This window comes from Bombina bombina, chromosome 10, assembly GCF_027579735.1.
Source record: "Bombina bombina isolate aBomBom1 chromosome 10, aBomBom1.pri, whole genome shotgun sequence".
Lineage (NCBI taxonomy): Eukaryota > Metazoa > Chordata > Amphibia > Anura > Bombinatoridae > Bombina > Bombina bombina.
The window spans coordinates 173,911,588-173,930,284 of record NC_069508.1 but is presented as its reverse complement, the minus strand read 5'-3'; the positions used below and the strand labels follow the sequence as shown (position 1 = coordinate 173,930,284).

The window sequence follows — 18,697 nt, the reverse complement described above, 5'->3', positions numbered from 1 at the left end:
TCAGCCACCGGATGATGGATCGCCAACCCCCGCTTGGGTTGGATGAAGATTTTGGAACCAGGACGGATCGGTGAACCTGGTATGGTGAAGACAAGGTAGGATGATCTTCAGGGGCTTAGTGTTAGGTTTATTTAAGGGGGGTTTGGGTTAGATTAGGGGTATGTGGGTGGTGGGTTGTAATGTTGGGGGGGTATTGTATGTTTTTTTACAGGCAAAAGAGCTGAACTTCTTGGGGCATGCCCCGCAAAGGGCCCTGTTCAGGGCTGGTAAGGTAAAAGAGCTTTTAACTTTAGTAATTTAGAATAGGGTAGGGCATTTTTTATTTTGGGGGGCTTTGTTGTTTTATTAGGGGGCTTAGAGTAGGTGTAATTAGTTTAAAATTGTTGTAATATTTTTCTTATGTTTGTAAATATTTTTTTATTTTTTGTAACTTAGTTCTTTTTTATTTTTTGTACTTTAGCTAGTTTATTTAATTGTATTTATTTGTAGGAATTGTATTTAATTAATTTATTGATAGTGTAGTGTTAGGTTAATTGTAGGTAATTGTAGGTAGTTTATTTAATTAATTTATTGATAGTGTAGTGTTAGGTTTAATTGTAACTTAGGTTAGGATTTATTTTACAGGTAATTTTGTAATTATTTTAACTATTTTAGCTATTAAATAGTTCTTAACTATTTAATAGCTATTGTACCTGGTTAAAATAATTACAAAGTTGCCTGTAAAATAAATATTAATCCTAAAATAGCTACAATGTAATTATAATTTATATTGTAGCTATATTAGGGTTTATTTTACAGGTAAGTATTTAGCTTTAAATATTTATAATTTATTTAATAAGAGTTAATTAATTTCGTTAGATTAAAATTATATTTAATTTAGGGGGGTGTTAGTGTTAGGGTTAGACTTAGCTTTAGGGGTTAATCCATTTATTAGAATAGCGGTGAGCTCCGGTCGGCAGATTAGGGGTTAATAATTGAAGTTAGGTGTCGGCGATGTTAGGGAGGGCAGATTAGGGGTTAATACTATTTATTATAGGGTTAGTGAGGCAGATTAGGGGTTAATAACTTTATTATAATAGCGGTGCGGTCCGCTCGGCAGATTAGGGGTTAATAAGTGTAGGCAGGTGGAGGCGACGTTGAGGGGGGCAGATTAGGGGTTAATAAATATAATATAGGGGTCGGCGGTGTTATGGGCAGCAAATTAGGGGTACATAGGGATAATGTAAGTAGCGGCGGTTTACGGAGCGGCAGATTAGGGGTTAAAAATAAAATGCAGGTGTCAGCGATAGCGGGGGCGGCAGATTAGGGGTTAATAAGTGTAAGGTTAGGGTTTTTTAGACTCGGGGTACATGTTAGAGTGTTAGGTGCAGACGTAGGAAGTGTTTCCCCATAGCAAACAATGGGGCTGCGTTAGGAGCTGAACGCGGCTTTTTTGCAGGTGTTAGGTTTTTTTTCAGCTCAAACAGCCCCATTGTTTCCTATGGGGGAATCGTGCACGAGCACGTTTTTAGGCTGGCCGCTTGCGTAAGCAACTCTGGTATTGAGAGTTGAAGCTGCGTTAAAAATGCTCTACGCTCCTTTTTTGGAGCCTAACGCAGCCTTTATGTGGACTCTCAATACCAGAGTTATTTTTATGGTGCGGCCAGAAAAAAGCCGGCGTTAGTTTTTCGGGTCGTTACCGACAAAACTCCAAATCTAGCCGTTAGAGAATAACTGATGGCTATTTGATAATGTTCTTATCGTCTCTTCTATTACCTACAGTACATGTTCCTGGCTCTTTGTCGTTACCAATTTGCTTTGTGATTATCACTCTTGGTTCCAAAGCTGATGGGCAAAATGTCCACCCTATGCCCTCAGCGCATCATTAATCTCTATAAATTACCCTCATCATGTGATGCCCATATGTCTCTGAGTTATATTCTTGTGTGGTGCCAGTTCTGGGGATAAGACCCATTTCGGCTTCAGTGATGTAATATTACAGAGGTTTATGTCGGTGTCTGCAGTTTGTTGGCAGAACACCAGAAATTATACCATACTAGGTAGATAAAAACAATACACTCATTATAAACCTGAAGCAGCGAGATAGTGATAGAGAAACACCTGCAGCATACTGTGATAGAGAAACACCTGCAGCATACTGTGATAGAGAAACACCTGCAGCATACTGTGATAGAGAAACACCTGCAGCATACTGTGATAGAGAAACACCTGCAGCATACTGTGATAGAGAAACACCTGCAGCATACTGTGATAGAGAAACACCTGCAGCATACTGTGATAGAGAAACACCTGCAGCATACTGTGATAGCAACAGCAATTTGCCTCAGATAAGGTACATGCTGCCCACACTGACTAGTCTGTCATATGAGAGGTCACAGACTGGCTCAATATAAGAGGTCACAGCCTGGCTCACTTAGGTACACAGTCTGACATATGGAGAGTTTACAGCCTGGCATACAGGGGTACACAGCCTCACATATGAGAGGTCACAGCCTGGCTCAGAGGGGTACACAGTTTGACTAATAGGAGAGGTCACAGCCTGGCATACAGGGGTACACAGCCTGACTATTAGGAGAGTTCACAGCCTGGCATACAGGGGTACACAGCCTGACTATTAGGAGAGTTCACAGCCTGGCATACAGGGGTACACAGCCTGACTAATATTAGAGGTCACAGCCTGGCATACAGGGGTACACAGCCTGACTAATATTAGAGGTCACAGCCTGGCATACAGGGGTACACAGCCTGACTAATATTAGAGGTCACAGCCTGGCATACGGGGTACACAGCCTGACTAATATTAGAGGTCACAGCCTGGCATACAGGGGTACACAGCCTGACTAATAGGAGAGGTCACAGCCTGGCATACAGGGGTGCACAACCTAACTTATAGCAGAGGTCACAGCCTGGCATACAGGGGTGCACAACCTGACTTATAGCAGAGGTCACAGCCTGGCATACAGGGGTGCACAACCTGACTTATAGGAGAGGTCACAGCCTGACATACAGGGGTGCACAACCTGACTAATATTAGAGGTCACAGCCTGGCATACAGGGGTGCACAACCTGACTTATAGCAGAGGTCACAGCCTGACATACAGGGGTACACAACCTGACTAATATTAGAGGTCACAGCCTGGCATACAGGGGTGCACAACCTGACTTATAGCAGAGGTCACAGCCTGACATACAGGGGTGCACAACCTGACTAATATTAGAGGTCACAGCCTGGCATACAGGGGTGCACAACCTGACTTATAGGAGAGGTCACATCCTGGCATACAGGGGTACACAGCCTGACTAATATTAGAGGCCACAGTCTGGCATACAGGGGTGCACAACCTGACTTATAGCAGAGGACACAGCCTGGCATACAGGGGTACACAGCCTGACTTATAGGAGAGGTCACATCCTGACATACAGGGGTACACAGCCTGACATATAAGGGAGGTCACAGTTGCATACAGACAGGTAACTGTCTGGCATACCAAGGAGAGTCAGACATTTGCTTCCAGGGCCTGGTATATAAGGTCTCCTCTTCTCTACATGACAGCAGAAGCGGTTTATGTGAACTGGAATTTGACCTAAATTCTTGTAGCACTAAATGCACTAAAGTACAGTGCTCTTATCTTATATGTCCTGTGATAAGGCAGCAATGATTTTCTAACAAAATAAACATCACTGCTTGAAAGAGCAGAGCTGTAAATCAACTCAATATTAAAGTTACAGGATCACAGTGAGTTGTATTAGATGTATCACAATGCTCTGGATTTTCTATCAATTCATTATATAATGCACAATAATCATATATGTAATAGATCTAAGATTAAAGGAACAGTCTGCTCAAAATAAAACTTTCATGATTCAGATAAAGCATGCAATTTTAAGCAACTTTCTAATTTACTCCTATTATAATTTTTTCTTCGTTCTCTTGGTATCTTTATTTGAAAAGGCAAGAATGTAGCATAAGAGCCGGCTCATTTTTGCTTCAGAACCTAGGTAGCACTTTCTGATTGGTGTCTAATTGTAGCCACCAATCAGCAAGCGCTACCCAGGTGCTAAACCAAAAATGGGCCGTCTCCTAAGTTTACATTCAAAAAAAGATACCAAGAGAACGAAGAAAAATTGATAATAGGAGTAAATTAGAAAGTTCCTTAAAATTGCTGCTCTATCTGAATCATGAAAGTTTTATTTTAACTAGACTGTTCCTTTAAAGGGACACAAAACCCACATTTTTTCTTTCATGATTTAGATAGAAAATACAATTTTAAACAACATTTCAGTTTACTTCTATTATCTAATTAGCTTCATTCTTTAGGTATCCTTTGTTGAATAAATAGCAATGCACATGGGTGAGTTAATCACACAAGGCATCTATGTGCACCCACAAACTAGCAGCTATTTAACCTATTTTTTTATGTTTTTCAACAAAGGACATCACAAGAATGAAGCTAATTAGATAATTGAAGTAAATTGGAAAGTTGTTTAAAATTGCATGCTCTATCTGAATAAGACACTTTTAAATTAACTTCTATTTTCAAATGTGTTTTGTTCTCTTGGTATCTATTGTTGAAAAAGAATACACACATATCCTACACTAGTGGGAGCTAGCTGCTGATTGGTGCCTGTATACATTTGCCTCTTGTGATTGGCTAACTAGATGTGTTCAGCTACCTGCCAGTAGTACAATGCTGTTCCCTCAGCAAAGGATGACAAGAGAATGAAGCAAATTTGATAGTAGAAGAAAATTTGAAAGTTGTTTAAATTGTTATGTTCTATACAGATCATGAAAGAAAATGCTGGGGTTTTCTGTCACTTTAACTGTTTATTTGTTTTCTGACCTTATGACATCATACATATGTGTGCATGTTACATCCATAGGTGTGAGAGCAGCACTGTCTGACTGTTCTAGTTCTCAGACCTTTCTGTCCCATTCACCTTTTATTTGCATAAGCAAATTGTTCAGTGACAATAACTAGAGTTTATGTTTTAGATGTTTAGATGTAAAACTTTCTCAAGATCAGTTTAATTATGTTGTACAATCAATGTAATATAAATGTAGCTTATACCTGATGCTATAATGATGCTGGTACTGGGACATTTGTGTGCTAATTATTTTGTATCCTCTCCCCAGTTCCGACAAGATGGGAGAGATCTAGATATTGTCGCTGGATATGGGGAGAAATTTAAGTACGGCTACCCCATGTGGTTGGGAAATTTTTTTGCTTCTCTCATTGTATGTCACCCAGACTATGCCAAAGCTATTATAGCACGGCAAGGTAAGTGATGTCATATACTATTCTCCAGACATTATCTGCTGTACTTTTATATTTCATAGAGAGTCAGCTTAAAGGGACAGTGCTCTGTAAAATTCCCCACCCCCTTAATGTGTTCACAATAATCTATTTTACCTGCTGGAGTGTATTAAACTGTTTACAAGTAGCTAATTTACCTTTATATTGTCATTTTAAATAGCTTATTTTGCTTGTTGTATCCCCAACTATACTAAAAATTGTACTACTTAATTTCTAAAGGGGCATCAAAATGTTTGTTTTCAATTATTATCTCAGAGGTAACATAAGAAATAATTTGCATTTATATAGGGTGAAAAGATAATGAAAAAACCTATTAACAAATAAAATGCATATTTTCAAAGGAGATACAGAATTTTAAGGTGCTTACTTCTAAATTCCATGTTTAAATTATTCTGTCATTATCATAGATCCGAGAGAATGAAACATATATAAACACAAAGGACTAGAGTACAAGTGAGGTGCAAATGGTTTTGCGCTAGAGATATCATGTTTCCCCTAGCATTTTTCAACCGCTGATATTACAAGTGGGGAGAAATCGCGATTGTGCTAGTGCAATTGCCTTTTATGCTTCAATCCTTTCTGCAATATCAGAGCTGTGGTTAACTGGGTTTCCGAAACAAAAAAGTGTTTTTTTCCCCACTTTTTTTTCTCTATTGATCTCTATGGGGTAATACATGCACTCGTACATGGAACATTGAGTTTGTTTTTTCGCGCCATTCGGGTTAACGCTAGAGCAAACTATGTTTTTTGGGAACTTGTAATACGAACACAAGCCCGCAAGCTCAAAAATTAAAAACAAGCAGAGTTTTCGCTAACGCAAAAAAATATATATATACAGCAACACTTGTAATCTAGCCCACAGAAAGGAGACCACAGAGCAGGCGGACAAATTATGGAGCAGCGGTCTTTAAACAAGGGGCATCAAGCGCCATTCGGAGCTTGATACTTTGGCCCCAAAGAGTCTACAGCAGGTTATTTCCAGACCAGTCAAGTTTAGGGCGGTAACAAAACTAAATATCAAGGGTGCAACTAGGGTTGCCACCCCATCTTGTTTTCCTGGACACTTATAAGTTACACATGCTGCAGGGTGTGCAGGACGGAACAGGAGTGTCAACCTTAGACAGCAAGCAAATAGTGACACTGAACAGCACTATGCATGTTCCTCCCCGCACACCCTGCAACATGTATAACTCATAAGTGTCCAGGAAAACATGGCCGAGGTGCAACCGGTTTGAATATTTTAATAAATTCAGTGACAAAATGTCATCCAAGCTGAATTTCTGTTGTTCTTTTGATTTCCCACCCTAGTGCTGTGCCTAGTTGGTCTAGTTAGTGAGTTAAAGGGACACTAAACCCAAATGTTTTTCTTTCATGATTCAGATAGAGCAGGCAATTTTAAGCAACTTTCTAATTTACTCCTATTATCAAATTTTCTTCATTCTCTTGGTATCTTTATTTAAAAAGCAGGAATGTAAAGCTTAAGAGCCGGACCATTTTTGGTTGAGAACCTGGGTTATGATTGCTTATTGTAGCCACCAATAAACAAGTGCTATCCAGGGTGCTGGACCTAAAATGGTCTGGCTCCTGAGCGTTAAATTCCTGCTTTTTCAAATAAAGATACCAAGAAAATGAAGAAAAATTGGTAATAAGAGTAAATTAGAAAGTTGCTTAAAATTACATTTCCTATCTGAATTATTAAAGGAAAAAAATTGGGTTTAGTGTCCCTTTAAGGGCTGTGAGACGTGGTAACATCAGAAGCCTACATAGCTCTGAAGCAGCAGTCTAGGAGGAATTGTTTACAAATAAGGAGGCACTTTATGTATTTTCCTATTGCTGGGAGGGAATAAAACAGCTATAAACGTTTCAGCTAATCATATCATATCTAGGAGGGTGAGAGGTAGATACGAGTTCTCTAGAAATGTCTGGGCAGGACTTGTATATTTATGAGTCATCAACACAATATCTAGTAATAAAAGAGGAATGAGCATATTCATGTTACCTACTAGTACTAGTGCAAAAGTATTTGCTTGAGTAAATTCAAAATGAATCTTTCATTATTCAATTAGATCATCCAATATTTAACATCTTTCCAATGTACGTCTATTATTAAATTTGCTTTGTTCTTTTGGTATCCTTTGTTCAAGACTAAACCTAGGTAGGCTGATAGGAGCTCAGGAGAGTGCACGTGTCTTAAAGTGAATGTAAAGTTAACCCTATTTGTTCAGGGCATTGGGTAGAGTTTTAAAAATTAGGCAGAGTTTAAGTTATCATTTTTTTTATATTTGTTTATTTACTTACAAAGCGCAGCTCTCCCGCGCGCCATATTGTCAAATTGATTGACAGATGACGATACTTAAAACAACTAATTATTGTTCCCCCTGGGCCGTGACGTTTGTGCAAAGGGGGGGGGGGGGGAACAAGGATTAGTTGTTTTAAGTATTGTCATCTGTCAATCAATTTGACAATATGGCGCGCGGGAGAGCTGCGCTAATCATCAGAGGTTTAAAAAGGTTAAAATGTGAGTAAATAAATAGATATAAAAAAATTGATAACAAACTCTGCCTAATTTTTAAAACTCTACACAATGCCCTGAACAAATAGGGTTAACTTTACATTCACTTTAAAGGGACACTGAACCCAAATTTTTTCTTTCGTGATTCAGATAGAGCATGACATTTTAAGCAACTTTCTAATTTACTCCTATTAGCACATTTTCTTCATTCTCTTGGTATCTTTATTTAAAATGCAAGAATGTAAGTTTAGATTTTTGGTGAACAACCTGGGTTGTCCTTGCTGATTGGTGGATAAATTTATCCACCAATAAAAAAGTCCTTTACAGTTCTGATTAAAAAAAAAGCTTAGATGCCTTCTTTTTCAAATAAAGATAGCAAGAGAACGAAGAAAATTTGATAATAGGAGTAAATTAGAAAGTTGCTTAAAATTGCATGCTCTATCTGAATCACAAAATAAAAAAAATTGGGTTCAGTGTACCTTTAAGCAGTCTATGGCAGCAGTGTTTGAAACTATGTATAAAAGTTTCTATGTATAAACATTGTTGCAAACACTGCTGCCAGATGGTTAAAGACACGTGCACGCTCCTCCGCTCACCTAGCATTGCTCTTTAACAAAGGATGCCAAGAGAACTAAGCAAAATTGATAACAGAAGTACACTGAAAAAGTGTTTAAAATATAATGCTCCATACAGTCCCTTTAAGTTCAGATTTGACTTTACATTTAAAGGGACAGAAAATTACAGAAAAAGCTGTATTTCAAGGGATAGAAAAGTCAAAATTAAAATGTGCATAGGTGGATTTCAATGTGAAATAGAAACATTTTTGCAGTATACTTCACTGGCAAAAATGCTTCTAATAAAAGTTATTACTGTTGGGCAGGGCATACACACATATCCTGTGAGGGACGTGCACCGGTATTTAAACACTACATCTTGTCAGAGTGTCAGGCTTGTATGACACAAATAAAGCCTTCACAGAAACAATACACACCATCTTTAGCTCTCTGAGCTTGAATACTGGTGCACAGGCCCTCGCAGCATATGTGAGTATGCTGCAGAAAAACATTCATAACTTTTAATAGAAGCATTTTTGCTAATGGAAGTATATAAGAAAAATGCACCTATTTCAAATTGAAATGCATCTATACACATATAAATGTTTGATCTTTCTATTAACAAGTTCAAAAGTAAAAGGTTAGCGTGCCAGCAAAAGTCTCAGGTGCGCCAACTTCTGGAGGTCAGATAACACGACAGCGCTAACTCACGTTCCCTATAGACTTCTATGGGGTGCTCTACATAAACCTCTTCTGGCTTTCACTTGATTACTAACCCGAAGGTCCGCTAGGCCAACTGCGCTAAAGCTAAAGGTGCGTTAAGAAATACTTCAAATATGTACAATATCGAGCAGGGACATTTTTGAACCAGCTATATTGCTCGATATTATTCCTGAGGTTTTTTTTTAAAGTATATTTTATTTAACTTTTAAACTGTGTATAAAAATTTTTTTGTCACTCTGAATTGTGGACGCTAAACTATGATAAAACTATATATATTAAATGGAACTTCGGCGCTATGGAAATGCACACTGCTTCTTTCACAAGGTGCACGAATAGCTAAGCTCAAAGATGGCGGCTCCCTGTATAAAGGTACAGAGCTTCACTAACCGGCTGCTGTAAGGGGTTACAATATAACAGATGCAGGAACGGGGGGGGGCAACAACAGCTTGGCACAGTAACCATGTTAATGTGCTTGTGTGCAGCAGTTTAGTGCCCTTTTAATCATTTTTAAAAGTTTAAAGGGACAGTCTACCAGAATATTTTTATTGTTTTAAAAAATAGATAATCCCTTTATTACCCATTTACCAGTTTTGCATAACCAACACAGTTATATTAATATACTTTTTACCACTGTGATTACCAGTGCTATTTACAGACATTAATGTTAGCCAGTCAGTACTGACTCATAAACAACTCCACAGGAGTGAGCACAATATTATCTATATGACATACATGAACTAGCACTGTATAACTGTGAAATGTCAAAATGCACTGAGATAAGAAGCAGCCTTCAAGGGCTACAAAAATTTAAAGGTTTAAAGGTTATAAAGTTAATATAACAATGGGTAGTAAAGGTGCTATGTATCTTTTTAAACAATAAAAACATTAAGTAGACGGTAACTTTAAAATAAATCTTTACTAATATTGATATATATCCCAGCATGCATGTTCTCTTTGTCAAAATTGTTATCTATCATACCTTATCAAATTCATACAAAACAGAGGTCCACTAAGTCAGTATTACTCTGTGTATTACATTAACTGCTATTTCCCACTAACTGACAGTTATTTGTAATTTCTTTCAGACCCAAAGGATAATTTTGCCTATTATTTTATAACTCCTTGGATTGGTAAGTAACATAACGATGCTCTGAGCTAATAAAAAAAATATTATACACTTTATTTTTTCCAGATATAAGGTCATATATCTTCACAGAAGTTAAAATAATGTTTAATCTGTCAGACAGATGGTTCCTTAAATGCAGCATCCCTTGGGAAGTTTGTCTGCCCAGTGACAAAACAGGACAGTTACTGAATCCATGTAATTCAGAGATTAGAGAAAAGAAAGAAAAATGCAGAGGAGTACACAATGTGTGTTTAAAGGGACACTGAACCCATATTTTTTCTTGCATGATTCAGATAGAGCCTGCAATTTTAAGCAACTTTCTAATTTATACCTATTATCAATTTTTCTTCGTTCTCTTGCTATCTTTATTTTAAAAAGAAGCTTTTTAGTGGGTCAGAACTCTGGACAGCACTTTTTTATTGGTGGATAAATGTATCCACCAATCAGCAAGGACAACCCAGGTTGTTCACCAAAAATGGGCCAGCATCTAAACTTACATTCTTGCATTTAAAATAAAGATACCAAGAGAATAAATAAAATTTGATAATAGGAGTAAATTAGAAAGTTGCTTAAAGTTTCATGCTCTATCTGAATCACGAAAGAAAAAAAATTGGGTTCAGTGTCCCTTTAAATTTAAGATAATTAGAGAAACTTCTCAGGTAAAAACAGGTGGTTATATAAAATAGTCTGGCATACATGCGTATTGAGTTTGCTAGAGGTTACTATTCAGATAACGGCCATACCAGCATTTTTCTAGTAGGATTTCACCATGACAACATTACTTCATCCCACTGTTACATTAGTGCCAAACCATTCTCAGCTCTGGATCATGGAAAGCGTAATTCTCTGTGCTATGTGGGTTGATTGGGGGCCATTTGGCAAATATTGTTTAGCATCTTCATGTCTGTCTAGTGTCACTTTCTCTGCTTATTACTCTCCTTTTATTGATCTCGAATCCTAGGTTTGTTTATGTCTATTTCTGTTTAACTTGAGTGTTACATGACCTTTTGTTCACCCCTGACACGTTTAATAAATTATGATTTGACCGTGCTGCTGTTATATATTGTCCCTGCCCACACGTCCAAGCCTTTATGCTTTAGCTGCAAGTAATATCTCAGTATGTCACCTCCTGGGTTACATCCAGTGAGTAGGGATTAGCCTTTGGGTCCACATCTGATCAAATATTTACTATATCCCTAATGACACATGTAGATATAACATTATTATAAATATTTTAGCAATAGTGCAAGATACGTGCACACTCCTGAACCAACCTTATAGAAATGAGCTAAGATTCAACAAAAGATGCAAAGATAATCAATTACATTTGATAAATGAAGTAAGATAAAGTTTTTTTTCATTGTAAGCTCTACCTGAATCATGAAAGTTTAATTGTTGCTTATGTGTCCATTTAATTGTTAAAAAAAAAAAAAAAACCCAGCTTGGCACTTGGTTGTATATAAATACTGATGACTGACCTTGGTAATACATTGTAGGCTTATCAACTAAATTCTGCATTGCTTGTAATCTACAGGTAAATTCTAATGCTTTTTACAGTTGTCTTCTCCAAGTCATGAAAGTTTAGTTCTGACTTCTATGTCCTTTTCCAGGACAATGTACTATGGGAAGGTGTATAAGGTACAGGGGTTGGGTACAAGCTGTAACACCCACTGTATTTGCCCAATTTGGACCTCAACGTGAACTAGCACTGTAAAAAAGCTCATGATTTCCCCCATGCTCATGTCCCACTGTATATGACAGATCCCTACAAAACTCTATATATTTATATCATTGTTACCAATGATCTGCTCTGAGAGATATATAATTTATATCCCTTAGGTAAAGGGTTATTGGTTTTATCTGGACAGAAGTGGTTCCAGCATCGCCGTCTGCTGACTCCTGGCTTCCATTACGATGTGCTGAAGCCGTATGTGAAACTGATGACAAATTGTGCCAATGTCATGCTGGTAAGCATGTTTGTGTGTGTATATATTTACTTATGTCTATGTAGGTTTGTGCATAAGAGTCTGATTCTAAAAGCTTTGCTGGGTCAGGCATGGTTCTCCAAAGATCTGTCCCTGCAAGTTGTAAGCTGTCTACTTAGAAAGTAAAGGAGCTTGCTGGAAAGGAAAATTTCACTGGGTAGAGTGAAGTAAGCAGGAAGTAGTGGTTGCACTTTACAAATTAAATCCTGCAGCCAATACTGGTCAGGTTACTTTGCTTTTTGTGTATAGTATATTGCAACTGCCTCTATTTTCGTATGCTTGTGTTTTTCTGTTATGGTAAAACATATTTGCACACTCCTGAGCCTACCTCAGTATGCTATATAGTGCACATGCATGCTTCTTAGGCTACTGTGTGCTATATAGTGTACAAAACATGTGCACACTCCTGAAGCTACCTCAGTATGCTTTCATGTAAAGGAGCTATGTTTCAACAAAGGATACCAAGTGAAAGAGGTAAATCTGATATTAGAAGTAAATGGGAACTTTCTATTGAATTGTACTCTCTATCTGAGTCATGTTGTCTTCCATAACCATCAAGAGATGACACTTTAAGCTGTCATGTACAGTGCTACACTGGCCTTAGGGAGTCATTAGAAAACTAGAAGTTGTGGTTTGAACATTAGTTAGTGAGATGTTCAGCTCATGCTATTGGCTTCCTTATTGGGGATCCTTAGCTTTGGGACTGTCTGTAAATAGTGTGATGTGTCAGACGGTGAAGAGTAAGTTATATGGCTAATTATCTTGTTTTTGGCTGATCTATTTCAGGATAAGTGGGACAACTTGATCCAAGATAAGAAGCCATTGGAGCTTTTCGAACACGTCAGCCTGATGACTCTCGATACCATCATGAAATGCGCCTTCAGTTACCAAAGCAACTGCCAGAATAGCAAGTCAGTAGCCAGAAAATAAAATAGGAATTTCAATCTGACGGTGATAAATGATCCCTCAGTATCGATATTACACAGGTGCTGTGAGTATTGGGTATCTAAAGCAGATATCAATATTCAGAAAATGTGATATAAAGCCAACTTTAGTTTATAGATTTTATGAAAGCAGAATTAAACTTCAGTCCAGTAAATTAAATATTTGTTTCTATATTGTGAAGTCTTGTAATTCTACCCGTTTAAAGTGATGGAAAACTCTCCCATTTATAAAATCAGATCTGGAATGTAAGTGATATTTTAAATAGAGTTTAATTCATCAGTTGTAATGAAGATGCGATATAACTTACTTTTTAATATAGGTATGCAATTCTAATACCGTTTGCTCCTCCGCCAACTTTGAAAGTCAATTTTTCTGTGAGTAAAAGGTTTGAATTGTTGTCCAATCAATGCTCTAGCTACAACAAAAGGGTCCTTAAGGGGAGATCACTGATTGGAGAACAGTTCAAACCTTTATCTCACAAAAAAAATTGACATTTGAAGTGGGCGGCGGAGTAAATTAAATATTCTAATGAACAACTGATTCTTTCTATATTGTGAAGTCTTGTAATTCTACCCGTTTAAAGTGATGGAAAACTCTCCCATTTATAAAATCAGATCTGGAATGTAAGTGATATTTTAAATAGAGTTTAATTCATCAGTTGTAATGAAGATGCGATATAACTTACTTTTTAATATAGGTATGCAATTCTAATACCGTTTGCTCCTCCGCCAACTTTGAAAGTCAATTTTTCTGTGAGTAAAAGGTTTGAATTGTTGTCCAATCAACGCTCTAGCTACAACAAAAGGGTCCTTAAGGGGAGATCACTGATTGGAGAACAGTTCAAACCTTTATCTCACAAAAAAAATTGACTTTTGAAGTGGGCGGCGGAGCTCGGCGTATTTTTAATTTCATATCAATTATTAAAAAGCAAGTTATAGCGCAACTTCATTACAAATGATTAATTAAACTCCATCTAAAATATGACTAACATTCCAGGTCTGTTTTTATAAAGGGGAGAGTTTACCGTCATTTTTTCACTTTATATCATATGATATTACAAATTCTGTGACCATAACTATACAAGTTATAACTTTACACATAGCTAATAATTCTCTTTCTACAGAGAAAATGCCTACATCAAGGCGGTGTTCGAACTCTCATACCTGGTGGATCACAGGTTCCGCTGTTTCCCCTACCATAATGATCTAATCTATTACCTGAGTCCTCATGGGTTTCGCTTTCGGAGAGCACTTAAAGTTGCGCACAAGCACACCGGTAAGCATATTGCTCTTATACAGAAAACAGTTTTAGTGCAAATAATCTCTCTGTCATTACATTCTGTAAATGATTATATGACTTTGTGATAGATGTACGAGATGCATGGACTCTGTTCTTAATATGAGTGTGCTCTGTTCTATTATATATGTTGTAAACTGCATTCACCTTTGTATTTGTGAAAGCTGCGAGAGTTTGTTATCTGAACATTGTCACATAAATTGTGGCATCACCAGGTGACAGATATAGAAAATACCAAACAGCTTCTAAATCTTCTTTTGGGGGCGACTAACTTGTTGACTCAACTAGAGGTTGTATTTAAAGATTTTAGAGCAGAAAAAAGGATAGGGACAAGAACGATATAAGAGCAGTCACATGATTGTCACATGATTTGAGAGCATCACAGGAAGTTATATCAGTTACATAATGTCTGCAAGCTGGTATACAATGAAAATATACTTTCACTTTTTTATATCAAGAAAAAACTAACTTTAATAAAAGATGCCATCATCTTCTTTTTCTTCATCCTAATCCAGGGTAGCAGTAGTGGTGGATAACCACACAGGCATCCTTTATCTTCAGTATGACAGGAGTATAGGGAGCTGTAAACAAACCTCATGTAAAAAAAAAATAAACATCAAGTTAAAGAGACATAAAAGTCAAAATTAAACGTTAGCAGTTCAGACAGAGCATACAGTTTTAAGAGGAATTCCAATTTGTTTTATTGGTATGGTTTACTGAAAAGCATACTTAGGTATCCTCAGGAGCAGTGATGCACTACTGGGAGATAGCTGGTGAATGGTGTTTACACCCTCATACCTCTTGTAATTGGCTCCCCAGGTGTGCTCAGCTAGCTTCCAGTAGTGTTTTGTTAATCAGGATCTGACTTTAACTATGTGTTTAACAACTTCACAGGAGATAAACACCGTTATACAGAAGCAGTAGTGCAGTAATTAAATTCTCTAACACATTGCAACATATTATTTAGTCCCTTTAATTACTTATCCACACAAAACAGCATTATATTAGCTGGGGACAATTCACCAAGCATTTTCTATAGCTTCTCCGGTGTCATCAGTTTCTTTATTAATCAGTGTAGCTAATGCACAGAATAACATAGGAACTTGTGAAGCTGAAGAGGCGGAAGATACCCCTTAGAGCCTGGTTTCTCAACAGCCGGGCTGTGGCCCAGTACCGGGCCTTGATAGCCCTGCTGGTGGGCCCTGACCTGTCATGCCCCCACTGCACACTCTTACCCCACTGCACACAAGGGGCAGACTGAGACCAATCAAGGCCCCAGGAAAACCGTCTCACACTGACCCAAATGTATTCAAATTTATGCAAATGAACATGGTAGCCTCCCTGCCTTAAAGGGACAGTATACACTCATTTTTATATAACTGCATGTAACCACAACAGGCCCATCAACCTCCAGAGCCAGGACTCCCAACATTAAGGGCCAAAGAAAGGGCCCCCAACCTTCAGGACCAGACCAGACACTCCATGGCCCTCACAGCGACAGACCCTCGGCAGGACCCCCACACTCCAGGGCCCCCACTAAACCCACACTGAACTGCTTAGTTACTGATGGGGCAAATCCCTGCTGCCTACTATATTATATATATATATATATCTATATATATATATATATATATATATATATATATATATATATATATATATATATAAATAACTACTGGGCCCTGGACATGTCCAGCTAAAATTTACCGGGCCTTGAGGTCACTTTGGTTGAGAACCACTGCCTTAGAGCACTTTGCCCAGCTCACACTCTTAATATAAATAAAAAAGAAATTTCACCCATAGATGACGTAAGCTCAGCCGACACAACTTACACATCACTTTGTACAAGGGTAAAAATGTCTTTATTATTTGCTGAAAAGGATGGAAATTCATAGTTTGTGCATTAAATATAAATATTCCACATGGAAATGTAAGAATGCGTTTAGAGGTTACCTGGTATTGTATAACCTTTGTGTTACAAGGGAAAATATTGATTTGTTTTTAGTCAATGCAAATAACCAGATTGTGTTTTTAACAGATGAAGTAATAAAACAGAGAAAGGAATCCCTAAAACATGAGAAAGAGCTGGAAAAAATTCAACAGAAAAGACATTTAGACTTCCTTGACATTCTGTTGTGTGCAAAGGTAATAGATTCACTAGTCAGCGGGCTAAATGCATTAACAAATCTCTCCAGCTTCACCAGTTCCTATGTTATTTTATTCTGCTAAAACATAAAGACCTAGATTTGGAGTTTGGCGTTAGCCGTGAAAACCAGCGTTAGAGGCTCCTAACGCTGGTTTTAGGCTACCTCCGGTATTTGGAGTCACTCAAAATAGGGTCTAACGCTCACTTTTCAGCCGCGACTTTTCCATACCGCAGATCCCCTTACGTCAATTGCGTATCCTATCTTTTCAATGGGATCTTTCTAACTCCGGTATTTCGAGTCGTTTCTGAAGTGAGCGTTAGACATCTAACGACAAAACTCCAGCCGCAGGAAAAAAGTCAGTAGTTAAGAGCTTTCTGGGCTAACGCCGGTTTCTAAAGCTCTTAACTACTGTACTCTAAAGTACACTAACACCCATAAACTACCTATGTACCCCTAAACCGAGGTCCCCCCACATCGCCGACACTCGAATACATTTTTTTAACCCCTAATCTGCCGACCGCCACCTACGTTATCCTTATGTACCCCTAATCTGCTCCCCCTAACACCGCCGACCCCTGTATTATATTTATTAACCCCTAATCTGCCCCCCCACAACTTCGCCTCCACCTGCCTACACTTATTAACCCCTAATCTGCCAAGCGGACCTGAGCGCTACTATAATAAAGTTATTAACCCCTAATCCGCATCACTAACCCTATAATAAATAGTATTAACCCCTAATCTGCCCTCCCTAACATCGCCGACACCTAACTTCAATTATTGACCCCTAATCTGCCGACTGGAGCTCACCGCTACTCTAATAAATGTATTAACCCCTAAAGCTAAGTCTAACCCTAACCCTAACACCCCCCTAAGTTAAATATAATTTACATCTAACGAAATTAATTAACTCTTATTAAATAAATTATTCCTATTTAAAGATAAATACTTACCTGTAAAATAAATCCTAATATAGCTACAATATAAATTATAATTATATTATAGCTATTTTAGGATTAATATTTATTTTACATGTAACTTTGTAATTATTTTAACCAGGTACAATAGCTATTAAATAGTTAAGAACTATTTAATAGCTAAAATAGTTAAAATAATTACAAAATTACCTGTAAAATAAATACTAACCTAAGTTATAATTAAACCTAACACTACACTATCAATAAATTAATTAAATAAGCTACCTACAATTACCTACAATTAACCTAACACTACACTATCAATAAATTAATTAAATAAAATTCCTACAAATAAATACAATTAAATAAACTAGCTAAGTTACAAAAAATAAAAAAATATTTACAAACATAAGAAAAATATTACAACAATTTTAAACTAATTACGCCTACTCTAAGCCCCCTAATAAAACAACAAAGCCCCCCAAAATAAAAAATGCCCTACCCTATTCTAAATTACTAAAGTTAAAAGCTCTTTTACCTTACCAGCCCTGAACAGGGCCCTTTGCGGGGCATGCCCCAAGAAGTTCAGCTCTTTTGCCTGTAAAAATAAAACATACAATACCCCCCCCAACATTACAACCCACCACCCACATACCCCTAATCTAACCCAAACCCCCCTTAAATAAACCTAACACTAAGCCCCTGAAGATCATCCTACCTTGTCTTCACCTCACCAGGTATCACCGATCCGTCCTGGCTCCAAAATCTTCATCCAACCCAAGCGGGGGTTGGCGATCCATCATCCGGTGGCTGAAGAGGTCCAGAAGAGGCTCCAAAGTCTTCATCCTATCCGGGAAGAAGAGGCGATCCGGACCGGCAACCATCTTGATCCAAGCGGCATCTTCTATTTTCATCCGATGACGACCGGCTCCATCCTGAAGACCTCCACCGCGGACCCATCTTCTTCCGGCGACGTCCAACTGAAGAATGACGGTTCCTTTAAGGGACGTCATCCAAGATGGCGTCCCTCGAATTCTGATTGGCTGATAGGATTCTATCAGCCAATCGGAATTAAGGTAGGAATATTCTGATTGGCTGATGGAATCAGCCAATCAGAATCAAGTTCAATCCGATTGGCTGATCCAATCAGCCAATCAGATTGAGCTCGCATTCTATT

The 18,697-nt window shown here is 37.8% G+C and overlaps 1 protein-coding gene across 1 annotated transcript in view; it reads left to right on the top strand.

Annotated features, from left to right (window-relative positions):
* The window catches only part of LOC128641003 (cytochrome P450 4B1), a 115,797-nt gene that overhangs the window by 68,756 nt on the left and 28,344 nt on the right, over positions 1-18,697 (top strand). Inside the window, exons 2-7 of the mRNA XM_053693510.1 lie at positions 5,135-5,279; positions 10,190-10,234; positions 12,070-12,197; positions 13,002-13,126; positions 14,284-14,435; positions 16,495-16,601. Coding sequence (XP_053549485.1) covers positions 5,135-5,279; positions 10,190-10,234; positions 12,070-12,197; positions 13,002-13,126; positions 14,284-14,435; positions 16,495-16,601 — 702 coding nt within the window. The remainder of the gene's footprint in view (positions 1-5,134; positions 5,280-10,189; positions 10,235-12,069; positions 12,198-13,001; positions 13,127-14,283; positions 14,436-16,494; positions 16,602-18,697) is intronic.